This window comes from Stegostoma tigrinum, chromosome 2 (assembly GCF_030684315.1).
Source record: "Stegostoma tigrinum isolate sSteTig4 chromosome 2, sSteTig4.hap1, whole genome shotgun sequence".
NCBI classification, from domain to species: Eukaryota; Metazoa; Chordata; class Chondrichthyes; order Orectolobiformes; family Stegostomatidae; genus Stegostoma; species Stegostoma tigrinum.
The window spans coordinates 152,916,400-152,938,379 of record NC_081355.1 but is presented as its reverse complement, the minus strand read 5'-3'; the positions used below and the strand labels follow the sequence as shown (position 1 = coordinate 152,938,379).

Sequence of the window (21,980 nt, the reverse complement as noted above, 5' to 3'; positions counted from 1 at the left end):
GGAAGAAAACCTATTAAAAAGCAATGGAGGCAGACTTGTCACGTAATAGTGCTGTTCTCTGGCAAGACGGGTGGAGGTTTAGGCTGGTGCCATATGAGCATAAACAAATGTAAACTTACTTTCCATCAGAGCTGTGTACTGTTGATTAAGAGGTAACAAGGTGTAGAGCTGGATGAACACAGCAGGCCAAGCAGCATCAGAGGAGCAGGAAGGCTGACGTTTCAGGCCTAGACCTTTCTTTAGAAATGCTGTTGATTAATCTGGCTGGAGCTGGCTGCTAGATTGTGCTAGTTTATAAATATTCCAGATTGGCTGTTTAAACTGTCCTTGGGGTGACTTGAATTTGATTTGTCTTATTCGTAAGAAATGAAATTAAATCAATAGTATGAAATGAAGTAGGGTCAGATGTTGTAGAATCTGTGTGGGTAGAATAGAGGAACCTCAAAGGTAAAATAGCCACAGGTGGAGTTATGTTCAGGCCTCCAAACAGTAGTCACGAGCTGGGACCCGAGATACACCAGAAGATAGCGAAGGTGTGTAAGAAAGGCAAAGTTGCAGTGATCGTGAGGATTTCAATATGCACGTTAACTAGGATAATCAGGTGGATTGCAAGAAAAGGAATTTGTGGAATGTCTACGAGATGGCTTTTTGGAGCAGCTTGTGGTGGAGCCCACTAGGAAACAGGCAATACTGGATTTTGTGCTGTGCAATGAGGCAGACTTGATAAGGGAGCTTAAGATGATGGGACCCTAATGAGGCAGTGACCATAATATGATTGAATTTACTATGAAGTTTAAGAGGGAGAAGATAGAATCAGAGGTAATGGTATTACAGCTGAATAAAGGCAACTACCGAGGCGTGAAGAAGAAGCCTAGCAGGAAAGACAGTGGACCAACAATGGCAGGAGTTTCTGGGAGTTATTCAGGAGACACAACAAAAATTTATCCCGAGGAAAAAGTAGCATACTAAAGGAGAATGAGACAACCATGGCTGACAAGGGAAGTCAGGGATAGCATAAAAGTAAAAGAGAAAGCATATAATGCAGTGAAGGGCAGTGGGAAGCCGGAAGATTGGGAACCTTTCAAAAACCAACAAAAGGCAACAAAACAAAAAATAAGGATGGAGAAGATTAAATATGAAGGTAAGCTTGCCAGTAATATAAAGGAAGACTGTAAGAGTTTGTTCAGATATCTAAAGGTCAAAAGAGAAGCAAAAGTGGACATTGGACCACTGGAAAATGATGCTGGAGAGATAGTAGTAGAAAACGAAGAAATGGCTAAGGAGCTGAATAATTACTTCGCCCCAGTCTTTATTGTAGAAGACACGAGTAATATCCCAAAAATTCAAGAGACACAAGGGGTGGACCTGAATATGGTGGCCATCACCAAGGAGAAGGTGCTGGTAAAACTGAATGACCTGAAGGTGGATTAAGGTGGATAGGTGATGACCAAGTGATATTATTGCGAGACTATTAATCCAGAAACCCAGCTAATGTTCTGGGGACCCAGGTTCGAATCCCATCATGGCAGATGGTGGAATTTGAATTCAATAATTTAAAAAAAAATCTGGAATTTAGAATCTACAGGTCACCATGAAATCCTAGCCGATTGTTGGAAAAACCCATCTTGCTCCCTATTGTCGTTCAGGGAATGTGGTTGATTCTCAGTTGCCCTCTGAAATGGCCTAGCAAGCCACTCAGTTGTACCAGTTGCTACAAAGTCCCAAAGAAATGAAACCAGACGGGTCATCTGGCATTGATCTAGGCACTGGAAAAGACAATGGCAGAAACTGCCCCGTCGATCCTGCAGAGTCGTCCTCACTAAGCCTGGGGCCAGTGCCAAATTTGGAAGAGTTGTCTCACAGACTAGTCAAGCAACAGCCTGATATAGCCATACTCATAGAATCATACCGTACAGACAATGCCCCAGACACCACCATCACCATCCCTGGATATGCCCTGTCCCACTGGCAGGACAGACATAGCAGAAGTGGTGGCACAGTGGTATAGATTCGAGAGGGTGTTGCTCTAGGAGTCCTCAACATTGACTCTGGACCCCATGAAGTCTCATGGCTTCAGGTTAAACATGAGCAAGGAAACCTCCTGCTGATCACCACATACTGTCCTCCCTCAGCTGACAGATCAGTGCTCCTCAGCACTCAGGATAGCAAGGGCACAAAATGTACTCTGGGTGGGGGATTTCAGTGTTTACCAACAAGAATGGCTTGGCAGCAGTATTACTGATGGAGCTGTTTGGATCCTAAAGGACATAGCTGCTAGACTGGGTCTGCGGCAGGTGGTGAGGGAACCAAAAGAGGGAAAAACATACTTGATGTCATCCCTACTAATCTGCCAGCTGTAATTGCATCTGTCCTTGATCGTATCGTTAAGAGTGACCATCGCACAGTCCTTGTAGAGCTGAAGCCCCATCTTCACATTGAGAACAACCTCCATCATGTTGTGTGACACCATCACCGTGCTAAAATGCTAAATGGGACAGACTTTGCAATGATCTAGCAACTCCAGACTGGACCTCCAGGAAGCACTGTGGGCCATCAACAGCAGTAGAATTGTACTCCAACACAATCTGTAACCTCATAGAAGGGTTATGGGGAGAAAGCAGGAGAATGGCCTATGTCTTATAGTCTTGATTTAGGTCCAATCAGCTTTCATCGTTCTGACTCCCAACAGTGGACCTTTTGGCTGAACAAGATCTCTGCCAGTTTTTATGCTCTGCAAGGGTCTCCTCACATTCCACTTACCTGAATTCAACTTTTCAGCATGTCATTTTATTCCATTGAGAAATAGCTTTTGTTTCTTTACTCTCCCCATTGCCGTTCACTTTTGCTTTGCACTGTCATCCTTTCAGTCATTCTAAATTCCCTTGTTCACTTTCCCTTTTCTTCTCCTCCTGTCTCAACTTTATCCTACTTCCACTCTTGCTGAAAATCTGTGACACCTGTAGTTTTTTTCAGTCATCGTGACGGGTCATTGACTTGAAATGTTGTCTCTCCACAGGAGCTTCCTCAATCGCTGAGTTTGTTATTTTCTGGTTTTATTAAAGCTCTCTGTAGTCTGTCTTCATACCCAGATACCAGAACAGTCCTGTTTGTGGGATGTGGTGTAAAAAAAACTCCCAGTTTATGTCAAATCTGGCTATTCAACTGACAGAGTTCTTCGAATGAAATCAACCAATGAAAATCTAGAAGTGACCTTCAATAAACAAAAGGCTTTCTCCTTGCCAGTTTCAGCAAATTTGTGTGTCTAACGTTCTAATTCAATTCTGATTACAGTCTGATTCTGTAATTCACTAAATGACTTCCTGTGATAACATCTTCCCAACTCCCTGGATAAGCAAATGGCATCAGAGAAAAACAATTAGCTAAAAGAAATAGATGGAAGATGCTGTTTGACCCATTGTCAGGATTGGAGTATTGTGTGCAGTTTTGGTTGCCACACTATAGGAAAGATGTGGAGGCTTTGGAGCGGGTGAATAAGAATGTTGCCTGGATTAGAGGGTACTAGCTATATGGCAAGATTGCGCAAACTTGGAGTGGTTTTACGAGAGCATTGGAGGCTGAGGGGTGACCTAAAGTGTCAAATAGTAGTGGCATAAGGGGTTTAAGGTGATATGGGAAAAGTTTAAAGCAGATGTGCGAGGAAAGTATTTTTAAACAGAGGCTGGTAGGTGCCTGGAACATGCTGCCAGAAGAGGTGATAGAAGCAGAAATTATAGCATCGTTTAACAGGCATTTAGACAGACACAGGAACAAGATGACAATAGAGGGATGTGGATCAAGTTCAAGCAGATGGAATTAGTATAGAATAGCATTGTGGTTAGCACAGACATGATGGGCTAAAGGGTCTGTCCATGTGCTGTGCTGTTCCATGAATGCAGCAGTTATGCCCAGCCTTGCAAATGCGCCAAACTTTGCGTTCTTGAAGAATCTGACACTTGTTCAAGATTTTCAGTTGTCTTTCTGTGCATGCTAATGGCTGTTCGAAAAATAAACACTGGCGGCAAAGTCATTTTAGTTATGCACTGCAACAGAGAAGTACTTTACCTTTACCTTTCTGCACAAAACTTTAGATTCACCACAGCCATTGCTCCCATGTCCCCATCATTCAGCTGAATACTCTCAGTGCAACAAACCCTGGAAGGAGAAAATCCAAAATTGAACTTTGTGTATTGACTTTTGTTTTGGCCCATAATTGGAGGATATGGTTTGGTAAATGCTGGTGCCCAATATTGTATTCCACCAACACCCGGGCTGATGGCATTGAATTTTCTTTGCTCTTTTCCAGCTTCTACAAGGAACCTTGTTGTTCATTATATTGTTGTTGTCCCATATTAACTGCTATGCATCTTCCCTGTCCTCTGTACTTTCATTTGTCTAATCTCTGTGCACCATAACGTATACAAGTGCATTCCCTCTTTGGTGCTCGGCTTACTGCTTATTAATCTGTCAAAATAAACAAAGAGCTATCAGAAGAACTCCTCTTAAATTATTGTACAACATTACATTGTGTCATTTGAAATTGCTAAGATGTTGAGTTTAGCTGTCACCAGGTTCCTGACTCCACAGCAGGTTTTCCCATGGTCACAAATTGACTGATATGGCGCAGCTCCCACGGGCTTCATAAATGTACCTGCCTTGACAAAAATAATGATGTAAGAGAATATTGGATTTGCAACAGGCATTTAAGTGGTGACCCCATGTCATTAAGGGGACGCAATGGCCTCGTGGTGTTATTGCTGGACTGTTAAAATTGTGAAACTGCACCCTTCTGTTGGCCTCCCAACTTGTGTTTGCTTAACAGCAGAAAGGGAAAATTCAATCTAAAATTGGAGGCAGTCCATTTGGCTGCAAATGTTCACTGAAAAGTAAGCAGAAATCTGAAGGTGGAAATCAGGGGAAATATGGACCTTTGAGGACTGAGATCAGTTTGTTTTGACTTGGTAAAGATATCATTGGTTAAATGAAGATGAGGTAGAGATCAAATATGAATTAACTGAAAGGCAGAAGAGACTGGAGGGGCTGAATGGCCTTCTCTAGTTCCTAAGTTCAAGTATAGCTTGAGAGAGTAGTTAATAAAGCATACAGTGCCTTACGTTTTATTAGTAGGTATAAAGCGTACAAATACCAGGAGGTTATGTTAAACTTGTATGAGATATTGTTTGGGTTTAGATGTGTTCAGTATGAGGCAGTGTAGGAAAGGTGTATTTAAATAGTTCCATGGATGAGGAATTTCATTTATAAAGGTGGATTGGAGAAGTTAGGACCCTTTATTTCCTTAGAGAAGGTTGGAAGAGATTTGGTTGAGGTATTTAACTCCACGACGTTTTGAGACAGAGCTAGGGAGAAACTGTTTCTAAGAGATAATGGGAACTGCAGATGCTGGAGAATCCGAGATAATAAAGTGTGAAGCTGGATGAACACAGCAGGCCAAGCAGCATCTTAGGAGCACAAGACCTGATGTTTCGGGCCTAGACCCTTCAGCAGAAAAGGGGGATGGGGAGAGGGTTCTGAAATAAATAGGGAGAGAGGTGGATAGAGGAGAAGATAAATGGAGAGGATAAATGGAGCCAATCTACCATCCCCTGAGAAAAAGAACAGGAAATGACATCACCAATGCAGGAAATGACATCACCAACCCAAGGAAACCTAAGCACATAAATAGAAAATGGGACATAACTCCAGCGCTTCGTCGGAGGCTCACTGATGATGTTACCTAGAATCGTGACGAAACATCTGAAAACTAACCTTCCAGCTCAGCGAGCAAACTCACATCCAGGAGAGGATACAAGAGAGTTGCAGTGGGAGAGAGATCCCCTGAGGTTGGTCCGGAGGGAGGAGGGTAACTCCTTTAGGTTAGGAATCCCTGGAAGAGGCTTCGCAGTGAGGCTAAAATTGTACCAGAGATAATGGGAACTGCAGATGCTGGAGAAACTGTTTCTACTTGTGTGATAATCGAGAACAAGAGGACATAGTTTAAATAAGTAGTAAAAGGCATGATGAAAATCTTTTTCGTGCACCAAATGGTTCAAATTTGGAATATATTGCCTGAGTGTATGGTTGAGGCAGGTGAAATCGAGGTATTCGGCAGGGTATTATTAACTGAAAAGGAAGAAGGCGTAGCATGACAGGGAGAAGGCAGAAAATGACATGAAGTGAATTCCTCATTCAGAGAACTGCAGATACAATGGACCGAATGGCATCCTCCTGCCTTGGACACCGTTCTGTGAATCTTACTAAATTCAAACCAGTACGTCAAGAAAATTTTGGCTTAGAATTTCCAGAAAGCATTGTGTAAGCCTAAAAGACGAATATTTTGCAGAAAATAAAATGAATCTGAAAAAGCATTGTGGAATATTTATATTAATTGCTCATGTTTTGTTACTAGGTATTGACTAGAGAGAAATAATTGTGAAAACTGAAAGAACTGTGGATGCTGTAAATTAGAAACAAAAAAGAAATTGCTGGAAAGGCTCAGCAAGTCTGGCAGCATCTGTGGAGAGAAATCAGTTAACCTTTCAGGTCGACCTGATACGTTAACTGATTTCTCTCTACAGATGCTGCGAAACCTGCTGAGCTTTTTGAGCAATTTTTTTTGCACGAGATATAATTTTAATCTGGATTTCATAGAATCATTGAATTCCTATGGTGTGCAAATAGGCCATTCGGTTCAAGTCGACACTGTCTGAAGGGCATCCCAGCCAGACTCATCCCCTACCCTGTCCCTGTAACCCTGCATTTCCCAAGCTGATCCACTGAATCTTCACACCCCTTGACACTGTGGGCAATTTAGCATGGCCAGTCCACCCGACCTGTGCGTCTTTGGATCGTGGGAGGAAACCGAAGCACCTGGACAAAACCCATGCAGACACAGGGAGAATGTACAAACCACACATGCAGTTGCCCGAGATTGGAACTGAACCCGAGTCTCTGGCACTGTGAGGCAGCAGTGCTAACCACTGGTCTTTTCCTGAAAGGTTTTGTTAAAAGAATAGTAGTCATGTCTGGACCAAGATCTGTGTTTCCCTATGAATGAATAGATACAAAAGGGATCTACCGTCTATTTATATCTTTTCTTGTCCTTTAAAAGTTCTTGCTTTTTCCAACTGCAAAATTAACAATTTAAAGTTATCAGCTAATTGACTTGTGCTGAATAAGGAATAGCTTATCTGATTTCTGTAAAACGTTCATACTGTTCCTGGAACCTCAAGTGATGTAAGTGAGATTTAGCTTGCTGTGTTTGATTGACTTTGATTATAATGTGAAACATTCAGGTAACACTGGCATTTGAGAATAATCATCCACTGTCCTTTCGGTAATCAAGGATCTGCAAACTGAAAATTTGTCCAGATATAGATTAAATGTGCTAATTTCTTCCACGTAAAGCACTTTTGGGACATCCTGAGGTCATGAAAGGTGCTATCTCAATACAAGCCTGTCTTTATTTAAAAACTAATTCCATCTGGAGTGTTTTTATGGAGCATGGGCTTTCAGATTAAAGGTTGCTTTGACATCGAAAGGATCTTTGTTCAGAATGAAAGGGCTGTGATAGTTTATATTTGGGCAGACTGATCTGTAATACAGAAGTAGTTAGTGTCATCTTGATTCAGATAACTGCATACAAATTAATTGCTTTGGCCCTGGGATGATGTGGGAGTGTTCCTGGAATGAACTGAATTAGCGACATGCGACCGAGATGACTTGAGGCATAGAATGTTTTCTGGAGGGCTGAAATTTTCTCTTTTATATTGCCCTTAAGGTTTGCCCCACATTGTTATATTTTTTCAATGGAACGAAGCCAAAATGCACACAGCAAAGACCCCAGTCAAATAGCTAGCCTGTAATCAATCAGTGGATCTCAGTTGAAATTACCATTGGCATCTTATCTTGCCTTGGAGAGGGAAAGAATCAACTAGCAGTTTCAACCTGCTCAGTGATTGGTTAAAAACTTCCAGTGCAGAAGATGTGAAGATTGAAGAAATTTATCTTATGGGGCCGGTGCTCTTTGAAAGAGCTGGTCATTTAATCCCATTTGAATCCTTTCGCATAGTCCTGCAGAGCCTTCTGCTTTGAGTGTTAATCCCCTTTTGACTATGTTTCCCTTACTGAAATACAACATCTGACATTTATCTGAAATACCATCTGCCGCTCCTGGGCCCCTTGGTCCATCTGATCAAGGCCCTGTTGTACACTGAGGTAACCTTCTTCACTGTCCACTACACCACCAATTTTCGCGTAATCTACAAACTCACTAACCATACCTCCTGCATTCACATCCAAATCATTTATACAAATGACAAAAAGCAGTGGACCCAGCATCCTTGCCCTTACGCTGGTCACAGGCCTCCAGTCCAAAATACACCCTTCCACCATCACCTGGAAGTATGTCCAGTGGAGTTATTTGGGTGGAACTGAGAAATAAGAAAGGAATGATCACTTTATTAGGATTGTACTATAGGCACTTCAATAGTCAGTGGGAAATTGAGAAGTAAATTTGTAACAAAGTCTCCGACGTCTGTAAGAACAATAGGACCATAATAGTAAGGGATTTTAACTTTCCAAACATAGACTGGGACTGCCATAATTCTAAGGACTTTGATGGAGAGGAATTTGTGTGTACAAGCAAGTATCTTTTTAAATTCAGAATGTGTATGTACCTACTAAAGAAGCAGCAAAACCTGATGTTCTCTTGGAAAACAACACAGGGCAAATACAAAAGGACAGACTTGATCTACAAGTTAAAGTTCTATATTGGAATAAGGGCAATTTTGATGGTATTAGGTAAGAACTTTGTAAAATTGATTGGGTCAATTAATTCACAAGTAAAGGGACAGTTGGAAAGTGGGAGGCCTTCAGAAATGGGATAACGAGAGTCTAGAGGCAGTATGTTCCTGTTAGTGTGAAGGACCAGGTTAAGTCTAGTGAATGCTGGATGACTAGAGAATTTGAGGCTCTGGTCAAGAAAAAGGAGGGAGCTTATATCAGGTATAAATCAGGTATAAACAGTTGGGATCAAGTGAATACCCTGTAATTTAGAAAAAAGTCCTCCAGTCTTTTTTACAGGTACCTTGGATCTTGAATAGCCTGTTGTCTGGATGAACATGTGAACAATGGCTAGCTGAGGAGTTTTTGGGAATGCTGTTAAGACTTTGGAATCTTAAGCACTAAAACATAAGATAACCATTAATGTGATTTATAGCAGCTGCAAAATATCAGTCAGCAAAATTGAAATAAACTGGCTTCAATCAGTTTAATGTAATCAGTTGATGTAAATCAATTTAACATCATCAGCTGTTAAACTATCTGAATCACCGTGAATTATTTAGAGCTAATGCTATGGTGATATTAGATTGTCATTATCAGTTGAGTAAACTGCAACTCAGAGCTGATGTAATGAGCAAACAAAAGTAAATTTGGCAAGAAACTGCTGCAAAATGAACAGATGTATCTAACATAGAATATAGGAACTGCAGATGCCGGAGGATCCGAGATAACAAGGTATACAGCTGGATGAACTGAACAGGCCAAACAGTGTCTTAGAGTGTGAAGGTTCTAGACCCGAAACATCAGCTTTCCTGCTCCTAAGATGCTGCTTCGCCTGCTGTGTTTATCCAACTCTACACCTTGTTATCTCAGATATATCTAACGTTATGATCAAAGTCTTTGAATCTTTTTGGAACTGTGATTTTAAATGCAGATGACTGAAGGCTTCTTGAGGTCTTAATGAACATTTGTATATATTTTGGGGTTTATGAAAGGAGATGAATAAAATAAACCATGACTTTAGTAGAAGCTAGGCTGAGCAATTTTTATTATAATTTGGTTGAAAGCTTTTAAATTCAGTTCAGAAGAGTCCTAACTGATTTGTATCTGAATTTAGTTTCACTCAGAGAAAGAGGTTTGTTCAGAGCAGTTAAGGGAATGAGCTACCTTGGTGAAAAAGTGTAGTTTGTGAAACTTGCAGACCAGGAATGTTAGGTCCGAAATGATTATTCAGCTGTGAGAGTCTAAGATGTCAGTTATGTGGGATTCAAGGAAACAATTCCCGGATCATAGCTCAGGAACAGACAAAACAAAACGATGAAATATCCTGTTTTGATAGGGAAGGCAAGTTTCTTTGACCATTGAGTAACTGCCAGGTGGTATTGGATAGCAGATGGGATTTTGGTTTGCCATGTGGTTTAAAATGATTTAAACTGTTGTATTTCAATAATGTAATAATGGGAACTGCAGATGCTGGAAAATCCAATATAACAAAGTGTGGAGCTTAATGAACACAGCAGGCCAACAGCATCATCAGCACAAAATTGCTCTGATGAAGGGCCTAGGCCCGAAACATCAGCTTTTGTGCTCCTGAGATGCTGCTTGGCCTGCTGTGTTCATCCAGTTCCACACTTTGGTATTTCAATAAAGTGGTTTGTTTTATTTTAGTTTTATTTTTCTTTTCTGTGATAAACTCCAGTTTTATTCATAAAACCTAATTTGCAGCTTTGTGCATTTATGCTGTAGTGAAAGATTTCCATGTTAAAGTAGAAAAAAGCAAAATGCGACCTCTCAAGCCAGGTTTCATAGAACATAGAACATAGAACATAGAACAGTACAGCACAGAACAGGCCCTTCAGCCCACAATGTTGTGCCGACCATTGATCCTCATGGATGCACCCTCAAATTTCTGTGACCATATGCATGTCCAGCAGTCTCTTAAATGACCCCAATGACCTTGCTTCCACAACTGCTGCTGGCAACGCATTCCATGCTCTCACAACTCTCTGCGTAAAGAACCTGCCTCTGACATCCCCTCTATACTTTCCACCAACCAGCTTAAAACTATGACCCCTCGTGCTAGCCATTTCAGCCCTGGGAAATAGTCTCTGGCTATCAACTCTATCTATGCCTCTCATTATCTTGTATACCTCAATTAGGTCCCCTCTCCTCCTCCTTTTCTCCAATGAAAAGAGACCGAGCTCAGTCAACCTCTCTTCATAAGATAAGCCCTCGAGTCCAGGCAATATCCTGGTAAACCTCCTCTGAACCCTCTCCAAAGCATCCACATCTTTCCTATAATAGGGCGCCCAGAACTGGACGCAGTATTCCATTTCATTCTGGGATCTCGGATATCCAGTAATACAGACAGCTGAGATCCCACTTACCTCTTCGCGGTTTTAGCAGCATTAATCTAGAATTCAGATAGTCATGATATAATGTTCATCTCAGCTCTTTGGTGAGATGATCATTTTGACATTGCTGGAGAATGTTGATTGCTAGCAGATCCTGATTACTAGGTCCAGATAACAAGCCCTTATCTACTGTTTCTTGACAATGCCAGTGAGTTACTCAGTAATGTCAGGGGCCACTTGATATTCCTCTATATTGCCACTGCTTACTGTACCTCATTCTGCCGGACTCCTTCTGTATTGCATTGGAGCATCAGCCTGGACTTTGTACTCAAGTCTTTGGGAGTGACCTAAACCCTCTTTTTCAGGTGATCTGTGTTACTTTCTTGAAGAAGAGTGTGGATGTACTCACCGGTGAACCTGACCAATATTCATCAATTTATCAATACCACATGAAACATGTTCTCTGGACTTTATTGCATAAATGTTTGTGGGAACTTAAATTGACTGACATATTTCCTATACTAGAACAGTGCAACTGTACTTCATTCCCAGTATGTATTTGGCTGTGAAAAGCTCTTTGATATGCTTAAGTTATGAAAGATGCTGCATTTATAAATGCAGATTTTCTGTACCTTTCGGTTAAGAAAATTATTAGACAGGAATGCTGCAGTGCTGTGCTACTGTGTCATCTGGTTTACCAATTTGAACAGTTCTGTTATCTTTTCAGGGTGGTCCTTGTGGAGTTCTGGCTGCAATTCAGGCCTGTGTCTTGCAAAAGCTTATCTTTGAGGATGTAGCTAGCAGTAGCAGTGAGGCCATGTAAGTGCGTGTGTGTACATTTTAAACAGGAACATGCATCACATGTAATGCTTAGAAATGTTGGCATTAATGCAGATGTGCAGGTCGTCAAGTAATATACCCCAAATTCATTTATTAAAGCATTAAGAGTTGTGGAATTATGGCCAGGTGTCGATTGCACTGTTTCACTTGAAATGTGAGCTCGTAACCATGCAGTAACTGGCTATGTTTATCTGCCATGTCCAAACTTGAAGGATGGCCAATACAATATGCTGCTTAATTGAAACCTCAAGGGATAAATTACTTCAGGAAGAATGCCAATCAGTATTGTCAATGTAGCCCATGCATGGGATTTCGAAGACAGAATGAATCATTGGCTGGAATGCTCTTGGCTTTCAGTAACATTTTAAAAAAAATTACCTTCATGTAGCCTTTCACATTTCACCCTGTGCATCTGTCTCTGGAATTTCCATCCCAAGCCTCTACATATCACTAGTCTAGTGACCCAGAACCCTGGGCAAATGTTCTGGGAGCACGGATTCAAATCTCAACATGGCAGAAATTTGAAGTCAGACAAAAATCTGGACGCCATTTGGCTAATCTGATGGTGATCCTATAACCACTGTTGGTTGTGCAGGTAAAAAATCTCATCTGGTTCACTAATTTCATTTAGGGAAGGAAATTTACCTGGTTTTGTCCATGTGCGACTGAAGACTCGCAGTAACGTGATTGCCTCTTAAATAACCAAGCAGACCACTCAGTTCAAGGGGCAGTTAGAGTTGGATTGCAAATGCTGGTCTTGCAAGTGTTGTCAATTCCCAAACAAGAATAAAGGAATAGAAACCTGCTTCCCCCTTTCTTCCTTGCTGCTCAGAACCCACTTCATGAACCAAACTTTCATTCACCTGTCCCATTACTCTTACATGGCTTGGTGTCCACCTTTAGTCTGTTAACAAGCATATGAAGCATATGAAAGGCCTCAGAAACATTTTTGCTTGTTTTAGAAGTGTTAAGTGTATGTACAAGTTGTTGCTATGGAGTAATTGTTGTTTTTCTCCCCTTCCTCTGATCTGCAGGGACCTGCAGCCAACCAGTGCTCAGCGATCACAGTGTCTTGCGTTGGCCGTTGCAGACATATTATGGCGTGCTGGGGACAGGAGAAGAGCAGTAGTTGCTCTGTAAGTATACGCTGTATGCAGGATCAAAGATAGAGGTGAGATTTAAGATGGCACCAGTACACCAGGGTGAAAGCCCATTCATCTGTGCTCCTTAAACAGTATTCCCAGTTGTTACTGGTAATGAGTTCAAGTCCCAGTCCCAAGGACAAAATTCATGCCAACAGTTCAACAAAACAACATACAGTAAAAAAGGAGCACTGTACTGTTCTTTGAATGAAATATTATATAGAGGCCTGATCTAGAATGTTACCAACTGAGCAATGGCTGATGTCTGAGTTGTGAATAATCGTCATTACAAAGGTGTAAAATTTAAGTGTTATGTTCTCTTGCTGTTCACAATCAATTACACCTCAGGAAAGGGAGCAAATTTTCAATACCTAAATCTGAAGCCCTTCTGAAAAGGAACAGATTTTCCAAAAAAAAAGTAACTGTAAAGGACTTGGGGACAGTGTGAAGATGTGATGAGATGCTACCTAAATGGAGTAGGGTGAAAAGCTCCATAATTTGTGGAATGAGATAGCAGGAACTGCTGATGCTGGAGAATCTGAGATAACAAGGTGTAGAGCTGGATGAACACAGCGGGCCGAGCAGCGTCAGAGGAGCAGGAAGGCTGATGTTTCGGGCCTAGATCCTTGTTCAGAAAATTTTTGGAATGCTGGTTACACACTCATCCTTTAGACAGGACATATGTTGGCCCAATTTCAAAATGTGCAGGAATACTGGCAGAACTCAGTAGGAATTAAGAGACATCCCACGGAAGTGTGTTGCAGCACCACTTGTTTTACTACTTTAACTCTTTGTTCCAGGTCAACAGGAAGACAGCAGTTTATCCCAGCAGGAAAATATAAAGCTGATGGGACAATTGAGACGGTATGTTTTCCCATATTCATTGAAAGTGTTTGAAGTTCTTCCTTTACACAATGTCTTATAATGTTATTGAATTGCTATGTGAAAGAGATATGGAAGTACATTCAATAGCAGGCTTCAAATTGAATTTGGATAATAGTGAAATAAACAAGAATGCCTTGTCTTGATGTCGTGCCTTTTACAACTTCTAGAAGTTCTAATGCATTTTAGAGCTCTTGTGGTTCATTTGAAGTGTTTGCTATGTTGTAAAGTATCTACACAGAAAAGTCTCCATTGTAATGATATTGGTTGAAGTCTAAATATTTGCTGGGACACCAAGGAAAAATTTCCCCATTGATAGAGTTTGATAGCACAGATCTGGTAGCAGGAGTTATGCCTACTGTTATAGTCACATCTGATTGTAATATTAGACAAGTCATATCCCAGAGTGAAACCTGGCTTCGTAGACCATAAGTTTTATTTTTGCAATCTGGTTACCATGATCGTCAATCACTGAACAGTCTCACAAGTACCAGTGCATTTTTAAGAAGGTAAAGTAAGCTGTGTATATGCAAGAGAATTTGGAAAGATCTTGTCATAAATAGCAAAAAGAAAATTGCAAGCCTTTTCCTTAGCAATAAACAAAAAAGGAGATGCTGGAAATCAGAAACACAACAGAAATTTCTGGAAAAACTCAGCAAATCCGGTAGAATCCGTGGAGGGAAAGTGGAATTAATGTTTTGGGTTTGATGACTCTTCTTCAGAACTGGTCACTGTTGAAACATTCACTGTGTATAGAGAGTGTAGGATGTTGCTTATAAAGGAAATTAGGAGGGCAGCGAAGATCCTTAAAATATCTTTGGCAAATGGGTTCAAGGAAAACCTCAAAGTGGATTACCAGAAAAAGAGTGGGACCTATTGGAGATCAAGGGGCAACCTGTCCATGGAGCATTCAATGTTGTGAGATCTTGAGTGCTTCTCATCTGTATTCGCAGAGGAGAAAGCCATCATAGCCGAAGATATTGGAGGGGGCATTGAAAGTGTTAGTGGGCGTACAAGTGCATAACTTTCCAGGGCCTGATGAGATGTATCCCAGGCTGCTATGGGAGGCAAGGGAGAAGATTTCTGGGTCTCTGGTGGATATATTTAACACTTCACTGGCTATGTGAAGCGCCAGGTGACTGGAAGGTAGCTAATGTGGTTCAAGAAGGGTAGCATGGACAGGCCAGGTGACTACCACCCAGTTAATCTCACGCCAGTGTTAGGGAAATTATTGTAAAATTTCTGAAGGACAAGATGAATCAATATTTGCAAAGGCAGGATTGATAAGGGATTGTCAGCTTAGATTTGGTAAAGGGAGATCCTGTCTGATTAATTTAATAGAATTTTTTGAAAAGGAGACTAATTATAGTTGAGGCTAGTGCAGTTGATATGGTTTAAATGGACATTAGTAAGGTTTTTGATAAGGTCCCACATGGAAAGCTGGTCCAAAAAGTAAGAGTCCATGAGATCCAAGGCAAGTTGGCAAACTCAATCCAAAATTAGCTTGCGAATAGGAGGCAAAGGATGATGGTGGAGAGTTATCTTTTGAAATGGAAACTGTGATGAGCGTTGTACTACAGGGCTCGATCTGGGACCCATGCTGTTGTAATGGTATAATTAGTAAGTTTACGGATGACATGAAAATTGTTGGTGTTGATAGTGAGGAGGATGGTCTTAGGCTACAGTCTGATATTGAACAATGGTAATTGGAATTTAATGCTGATATGTGTGAGGTGATGTGTCTTGGGAGGCCTAAAATGGGAAAAGATGTACACAATGAAAGGTAGGTCCCTACTGAGGAACAAAGCGACCTTGGTGTACAAGTCCATAGATTCCTGACAGTGTCAGCACAGGTAGTTGGGTCAGTTCTGTTGCTGGGTCAGGACATTTTCAGGGATGGTGATCTGAATGTCTGGAACATTGACTGCAAGTGTGATTCCATGTGTGTGACTATGTCAGGCTGTTGTTTGACTAGTCTATGACACCTGTCCCAATTTTGGCATTAGCTGCCAGATTTTAGTAAGAAGTTCTCTGCAAGATTGATAGAGCTGAATTTTCCCTTGTTGTTTCTGATGCCTAGACTGATGCCACGTGATCCAGTTTCAATCCCTTTTGGGACCTTCAGGCAGTTTTATAGAACTGTGTGGCTTGCGCAGCCATTTCAGAGATAGTTAAGAATCATTGCATTAGGTCGGGAATCATATAGGCCAGACCATGAAAGGAAGTTAGTGAACTGGCTGGATTTTATGACAGTCCATTCTGGGTTTTATGGTCATTTTTAGACTTTTGATTCCAGAGCTTTAAAAACATTTAATTCAAATCTCTTGTGGTGAGATTCAGACCTAGGACTCTAGATATTTATCTGCATTTCTGGATTAATTGTCCAGTGACAACACAAGGCCATCATCCTCAAATCTCATTCAGCTAACAAACCTGTTCTCAGTAAACTACATTGGTTCACGGACAAGCACCACCTCAATTTTAAACTTGCATCTTTCTTTGCAAGCTCCCTGACCTCTCAACTCCCTGTCACTATAATGTCATTAAAGGTACCGTAATAACTGAGACTGGAGGACTGGACACTTGCTCTGTTCTCACAACTCCATGGCTTGTAATATAAAATTAAACCTACTTTTTCCAGTTACAAACATGATCAATTAAATCCCTTATCTGTATTGCATTTCAAACACCAACCCCTATCAATCAAGTTGATAATATAAGACATAGGAGTGGAAGTAAGGCCATTCGGTCCATCAAGTCCACTCTGCCATTTAAATCATGGCTGATGGGCACTTCAACTCCATATGTTTGGAACAATTTTCTTATGCAGAGAAGTTGAGTTGGTTTGCTTGCATTCGTTGGAATTTAGAAGAATGACTTTCTTGACACATACAAGATTATTAAGGGACATTACTGGGTAGATGCAGAGAGCTTGTTTTCCCTTGTTGAAGTGTCTACAACCAGACAGCATAATCCCAGAATAAAGTGATGTCCACTTAAGACAGTGTTAAAGAGGGATTTCTTCAGTGAGAGTAGTTAATCTGTAGAATCCTTTATTGCAGAGGACTGTTGAGGCTGAGCCATTGAGTATATTCAAGCCTGAGACTGATTTTTAATCAGTAAAGGAATCAAGGGTTATGAGAAAAAGGCAGGAAAGTGAATTGGAAATGATCAGATCAGACATGATCTCATTGAATGGTGGAGAAAACTGAATTGGTTGTATAGAGGGAAATGGTTGAGCAGGTTGGACCTGTACTTATTGGATTTTGGAAGAAAGAGTGGTGATCTTATTGAAGCATATGAGATTCAGGGGAGAACTGACAGGCTAGATACTGAGAGCAGTGTTTCCTCCAAGTTGTGTGACTGTGCTTGTTCACTGCCATATCAAAGGTCCATGCTGATACAAACACTGCATTGGCTGCCACTTCTGCATATTTCTGCTGCTTATGGACAATGGAGATCTGCCAAGCTAATATAGTCTAAGAGAGAACGCTGGTTAAGGTGACATTTCCTCTCGTGGGATAATCTAGAACTAGTGGGCATAGTTTTGAGATGAGGGATCTCTCATTTAAGATAGAAATTGGGAAGATTTTTTTATCTGAGAACCATCAATGTTTGGAATTGTCTTGTTGGGAGAGTAGAGAAGGCTTGAGTCCTCTGAGAGTCAGCGAGCTGATACTGTTGACAGCATTAACTGCTTGTTGCAGGTGTTGCTGTAGCACATGGACCTCAGAAATCTGCTAAGGAGAAAACAAAATTCCTGGGAAGTCTGGTGAAATGTTATTGAAGTTGAGACCCTTAACTGATCAGCCTTGATCTTATCAAATGGCAAAACAAGGCTTAAAGGACTGAATTGCCTTCTCTTCTGTCCGTTGCGAATTAAAGGTGTTATATAAAAGTAAATTATTCGAGTAGATGTGTGTAAAATGCCATCAAGTTCAATAATCATTAGAACCTTTGGGTGTGCAAAATTTTATAGTTAAGAACTGAGTAAGTCTGTGTAAGACTAAGATTGATTTTTAAAATTAATGTACAGGATTTATTCAAACCTTATGGTAACTTGTTTTGAACTAATAAGTGAAATACATTCCCTTTCAGATTATACTGAACACTCTGACAAACTTCCAGGACCTGACAACTTTTCTTCAGCAAAATGTTGGCCAGGTTTGAGCTGCTCTCTATCTTCTGTTAGTTTGAGCAAACGCGTGAAAGAAAATGGAAGCAAAAAAGACGCCTTACTAAAGATACACATCAGGCACATTGGTGTATTTCTCTGAGAAGGGGTGGTTTCAGGATTAAGATGCGAACCTTGGAATCACTGAGTCATGCAGCATAGAAACAGGCCCTTCGGCCCACCATGTCTATGTTTACCAACAAACACTGGACAACACTATTTCCATTTACCTGCATTTGGCTAGTACCCTTCCATGTTCTGACATGTTAAGTTCTCATCCACATGTTTCTTAAATGTTGACAGACTATTTGCTTCCACCATCCTCTCAGGCAACATGTTCCATATTTCCACTACCTTCTGAATGAAATATTTATTTTAAACTTCCAGCCGCCTCCACACCAAGCACTCCTCGCTTGAAACTACATATCTATCATTGGGAAAATTTTCACTACCTACCCTGTCTGTACCAATTCCCCCCTGCACCTCCTCTGCTCAGAGGAAAACAAGTGTTTATCCAGATGCTTTTCAAATGACGTGGGAGTATCTGCCTCCTCCACCCTCTCAGGCAGCACTTTCCATATATCTACCACCCATGTCAAAAAATCTTTCTTCAGATTAAACCACTTGCACCTCCCCATAAACTTATGCACTCTGGTCTAGGGCACATCTGCCATGGGGAATAGATTCTGACAATCCACTTTCCCTATGACTCTATTAATGTTTTGTACCTCAAGTCAGATCTCTCCCTCAGCCTCCTGTGCTCCAAGAAAAGAATAATCTCAGCCTTATCCAGTCTCTCCTCATAACTGAGACTTTTCATCCCAGGGGTAACACTGGTGAATCTTCTCTGTGCCCTTTCCAGTTCGATCCGATACTATGGCGAACAGACCTGCACACATTATTCATTTTTGTAACTTAACCAAGTCTCTATAAAGGTGTAACCAGACTTCTTTGCTCCCACATTCTGCACCCCAGCTAATAAAGGCAAGCATCCTGTATGCCTTCTTCATCACCTTGTCTGTCTGTGATGACACCTTCAGGGATCTATGGACTTGTACATCAAGGCCCATTTGTTCCTCAGTACTGCTTAGGGACCTACCATTCATTGTGGTATATCCTTCCCTTATTAGATGACCCAAAATGCATCACCACACACTTAACAGGATTAAATTCCATTTACCGTTCCTCTGCCCAATTTACTTGCTGATCAATGTCAGTAGCCTGAGATCGCCATCCTTGTTATCAACTCCACCAATTTTCACGTCCTGTGCAAACTTACTAATTGTACCTTCAACAATCGCCTCCAAATTGTTAATGTTCATAATAAACAGCAAGGGCCCCAGCACCAAACCCAATGGTACACCACTGGTTGCAAGCTTCCAATTACAAAAACAACCATCCACTATCCTTTGCCTCCTATTTGTAAGCCAATTTTGGATCCAATTTGCTAACTTGCATTGGATCCAATGGGTTCTTACCTTTTGAACCAGCGTTCCATGTGACACCTTGTCAAAAGCCTTACCGGAGTCCATGTAAACCACATCAACAGCACTACCTTATTGATATATTTAACAACCTTTTTTTCCTAGCAAAAAGAATCAATTAAATTCGTCAGACAAGATCTACTTCAAACAAACCCATGCTGACTATCCCTTATCAATCCCTGCCATTCCAAGTGTGGATTACTTGAGTCCCTTAGAATTTTGTCCAGTAATTTCCCTACCACTGACGCCGGACTAACTGGTCTGTAATGACCTGGCTTGTCCCTGCTGCCCTCCTTGAACAAAGGGACCACATTGACTATCCTGTAGTCACCCGGCACTTCACCTGTGGCCAGCGAATTGCTTAATATTTCCACCAGCGACCCAACAATCTCCTTTCTTGCCTCCCATAACACACATTAGGACACATTGCATCAGATTCTGGAAATTTATGCATCTTTTCACCTGCTAAAATATCTAAAATCTCCTCCTTATCAATATTGATGTCTTCCTCCTCTCTGAATACTGATAAGGTATTCATTTAAGACCTCACCCATGTCCACTGACTCCAAACATAGTTCACTGCCTTGATTTCTAGTGGGTTCCACTCTTTCCCTGGTACTCTTCTCTTTTATGAGTTTTTACTTGACCCTAACTGCCTTGTGATTTTGTGACCCTTCTTAGACCTCCTAATTTCTTTATTAAACAATCTCCTACACTCTATACTTTTGAAGGACTGCCCCATTTTTGATGTACTATACTTGGTATATGCTTCCTTCTTTTTATTAATCAAACTCTCGCTATCCCTTGAAATCCAGGGTTCTCTGGACTTGCTGCTTTGGCATTTGCTTTCAGAGGAACACAGTGGCCCCAAATTCTCACTATACTACTTATAAAAGACTCTTACTTTCCAAATGTAGACATCATGTCAGAACTGCATGCTGAACCCAAACATTAAACTCCACCTCATCTAAAATGACTCCAACCCGTTACAAATTCTGCTCACTGGTTACTACACTATTTGCTGACTTACACTGATTCTGATTCAGCTATATTTACTTGTAACATCTGTAGTTCTTTAAATCTCTACTTCACCCCTTCTCTTCTCTATAACCCCTAGCAGGAACAGAAAGTGACGGTGGAGGGCTGTTTTTCGGACTGGAGGCCCGTTACCAGCAGTGTTCCACAAGAATTGATGCTAGGTCTACGTTTGTTTGTCATATATGTATATGATTTAGATGAGAGTATTAAGGCATGGTTAGTAAGTTTGTGGATGACACCAAGATCAGTGGGTGTAGTGGACATTAAAGAAGGTTATTTAAGTTTACAAAGAGATATTGATTAATTGGGTCAGTGGGTTGAAGAGTAGCATGGAGTTTAATTTTGGATAAATGTGAGGTATTGCATTTTTGTAAAACAAACATGGGCAAGATTTGTATAATTAAAAGTAGAGCCTTCGGCAGTATTATACAACAGAGAGACCAATGGGTTCAGGTACATAATTCTTTGAAGTTTGCATTAAATATAGATATTGTTGTTAAGAAGGCATTTAGCACACTTTCCTTCATTATTCAGACCTTTGAGTACAGGAGTTGGGAAGTTATTTTGAGGTTGTACAGGACATTAATGAGACCTCTTCTGGGGTACCATGTCGAATTCTGGTCACTCTGTAGTAGGAAGGATATTACCAAGCTGGAGAGGTTTCAGAAGAGATTAACCAGGATTGTGCTGGAAATGCAGGATTTGAGTTATGGGGACAGGTGGATAGGCTGGTACTTGTTTCACTGAAGGGTAGTAGGTTGAGACGTGACCTTAAGAGGTTTATAAAATCATGAGGGGTATAGATGAGGTGAATGGCAAGCATCTTTTCCCCAGAGTGGGAATTTCAAGATTAAAGGGCATATTTTTAAGGTGAGAGGAGAAAGATTTAAAAACAACATGAGGGGCAATTGTTTTGCGCAGAGAGTGGTTTGTGTGTGGGATGAACTTCCAGAAGAAATGGTGGATGCAGGTACAGTTACAATATTTAAAAGACATTTGGATAAATTCATGAATAGGAAATGTTTGGAGGGATATGGGACGAGCACAGGCAAGTGGAACTTATTTAGTTTGGGATTACAGTTGGTATGGACTGGTTGGACCAAAGATTCTGTATGACTCTATGGCTCTGACTTCTCAACCTTCCGAAAATTCACTGGTCTTGTGCATATCCTTCTCTTTGATCTGCAGTTGATGATCCTGCATTCAGCTCTGTTTAACTTCAGAATTTCTTTGTCAAACTGTTTTGTGCCTCCATCTCTCCTTCTCCTTTAAGCTATTCCTCAAAGAC

The 21,980-nt window shown here is 41.0% G+C and overlaps 1 protein-coding gene across 3 annotated transcripts in view; it reads left to right on the top strand.

Annotated features, from left to right (window-relative positions):
* The window catches only part of mindy4 (MINDY lysine 48 deubiquitinase 4), a 195,063-nt gene that overhangs the window by 89,591 nt on the left and 83,492 nt on the right, over nt 1-21,980 (top strand). For all 3 annotated transcript variants that reach the window (XM_048549844.2, XM_048549836.2, XM_048549826.2), the window contains exons 9-12: nt 11,860-11,951; nt 13,007-13,108; nt 13,915-13,978; nt 18,095-18,160. In XM_048549844.2, the coding sequence (XP_048405801.2) occupies nt 11,860-11,951; nt 13,007-13,108; nt 13,915-13,978; nt 18,095-18,160 (324 nt within the window). The remainder of the gene's footprint in view (nt 1-11,859; nt 11,952-13,006; nt 13,109-13,914; nt 13,979-18,094; nt 18,161-21,980) is intronic.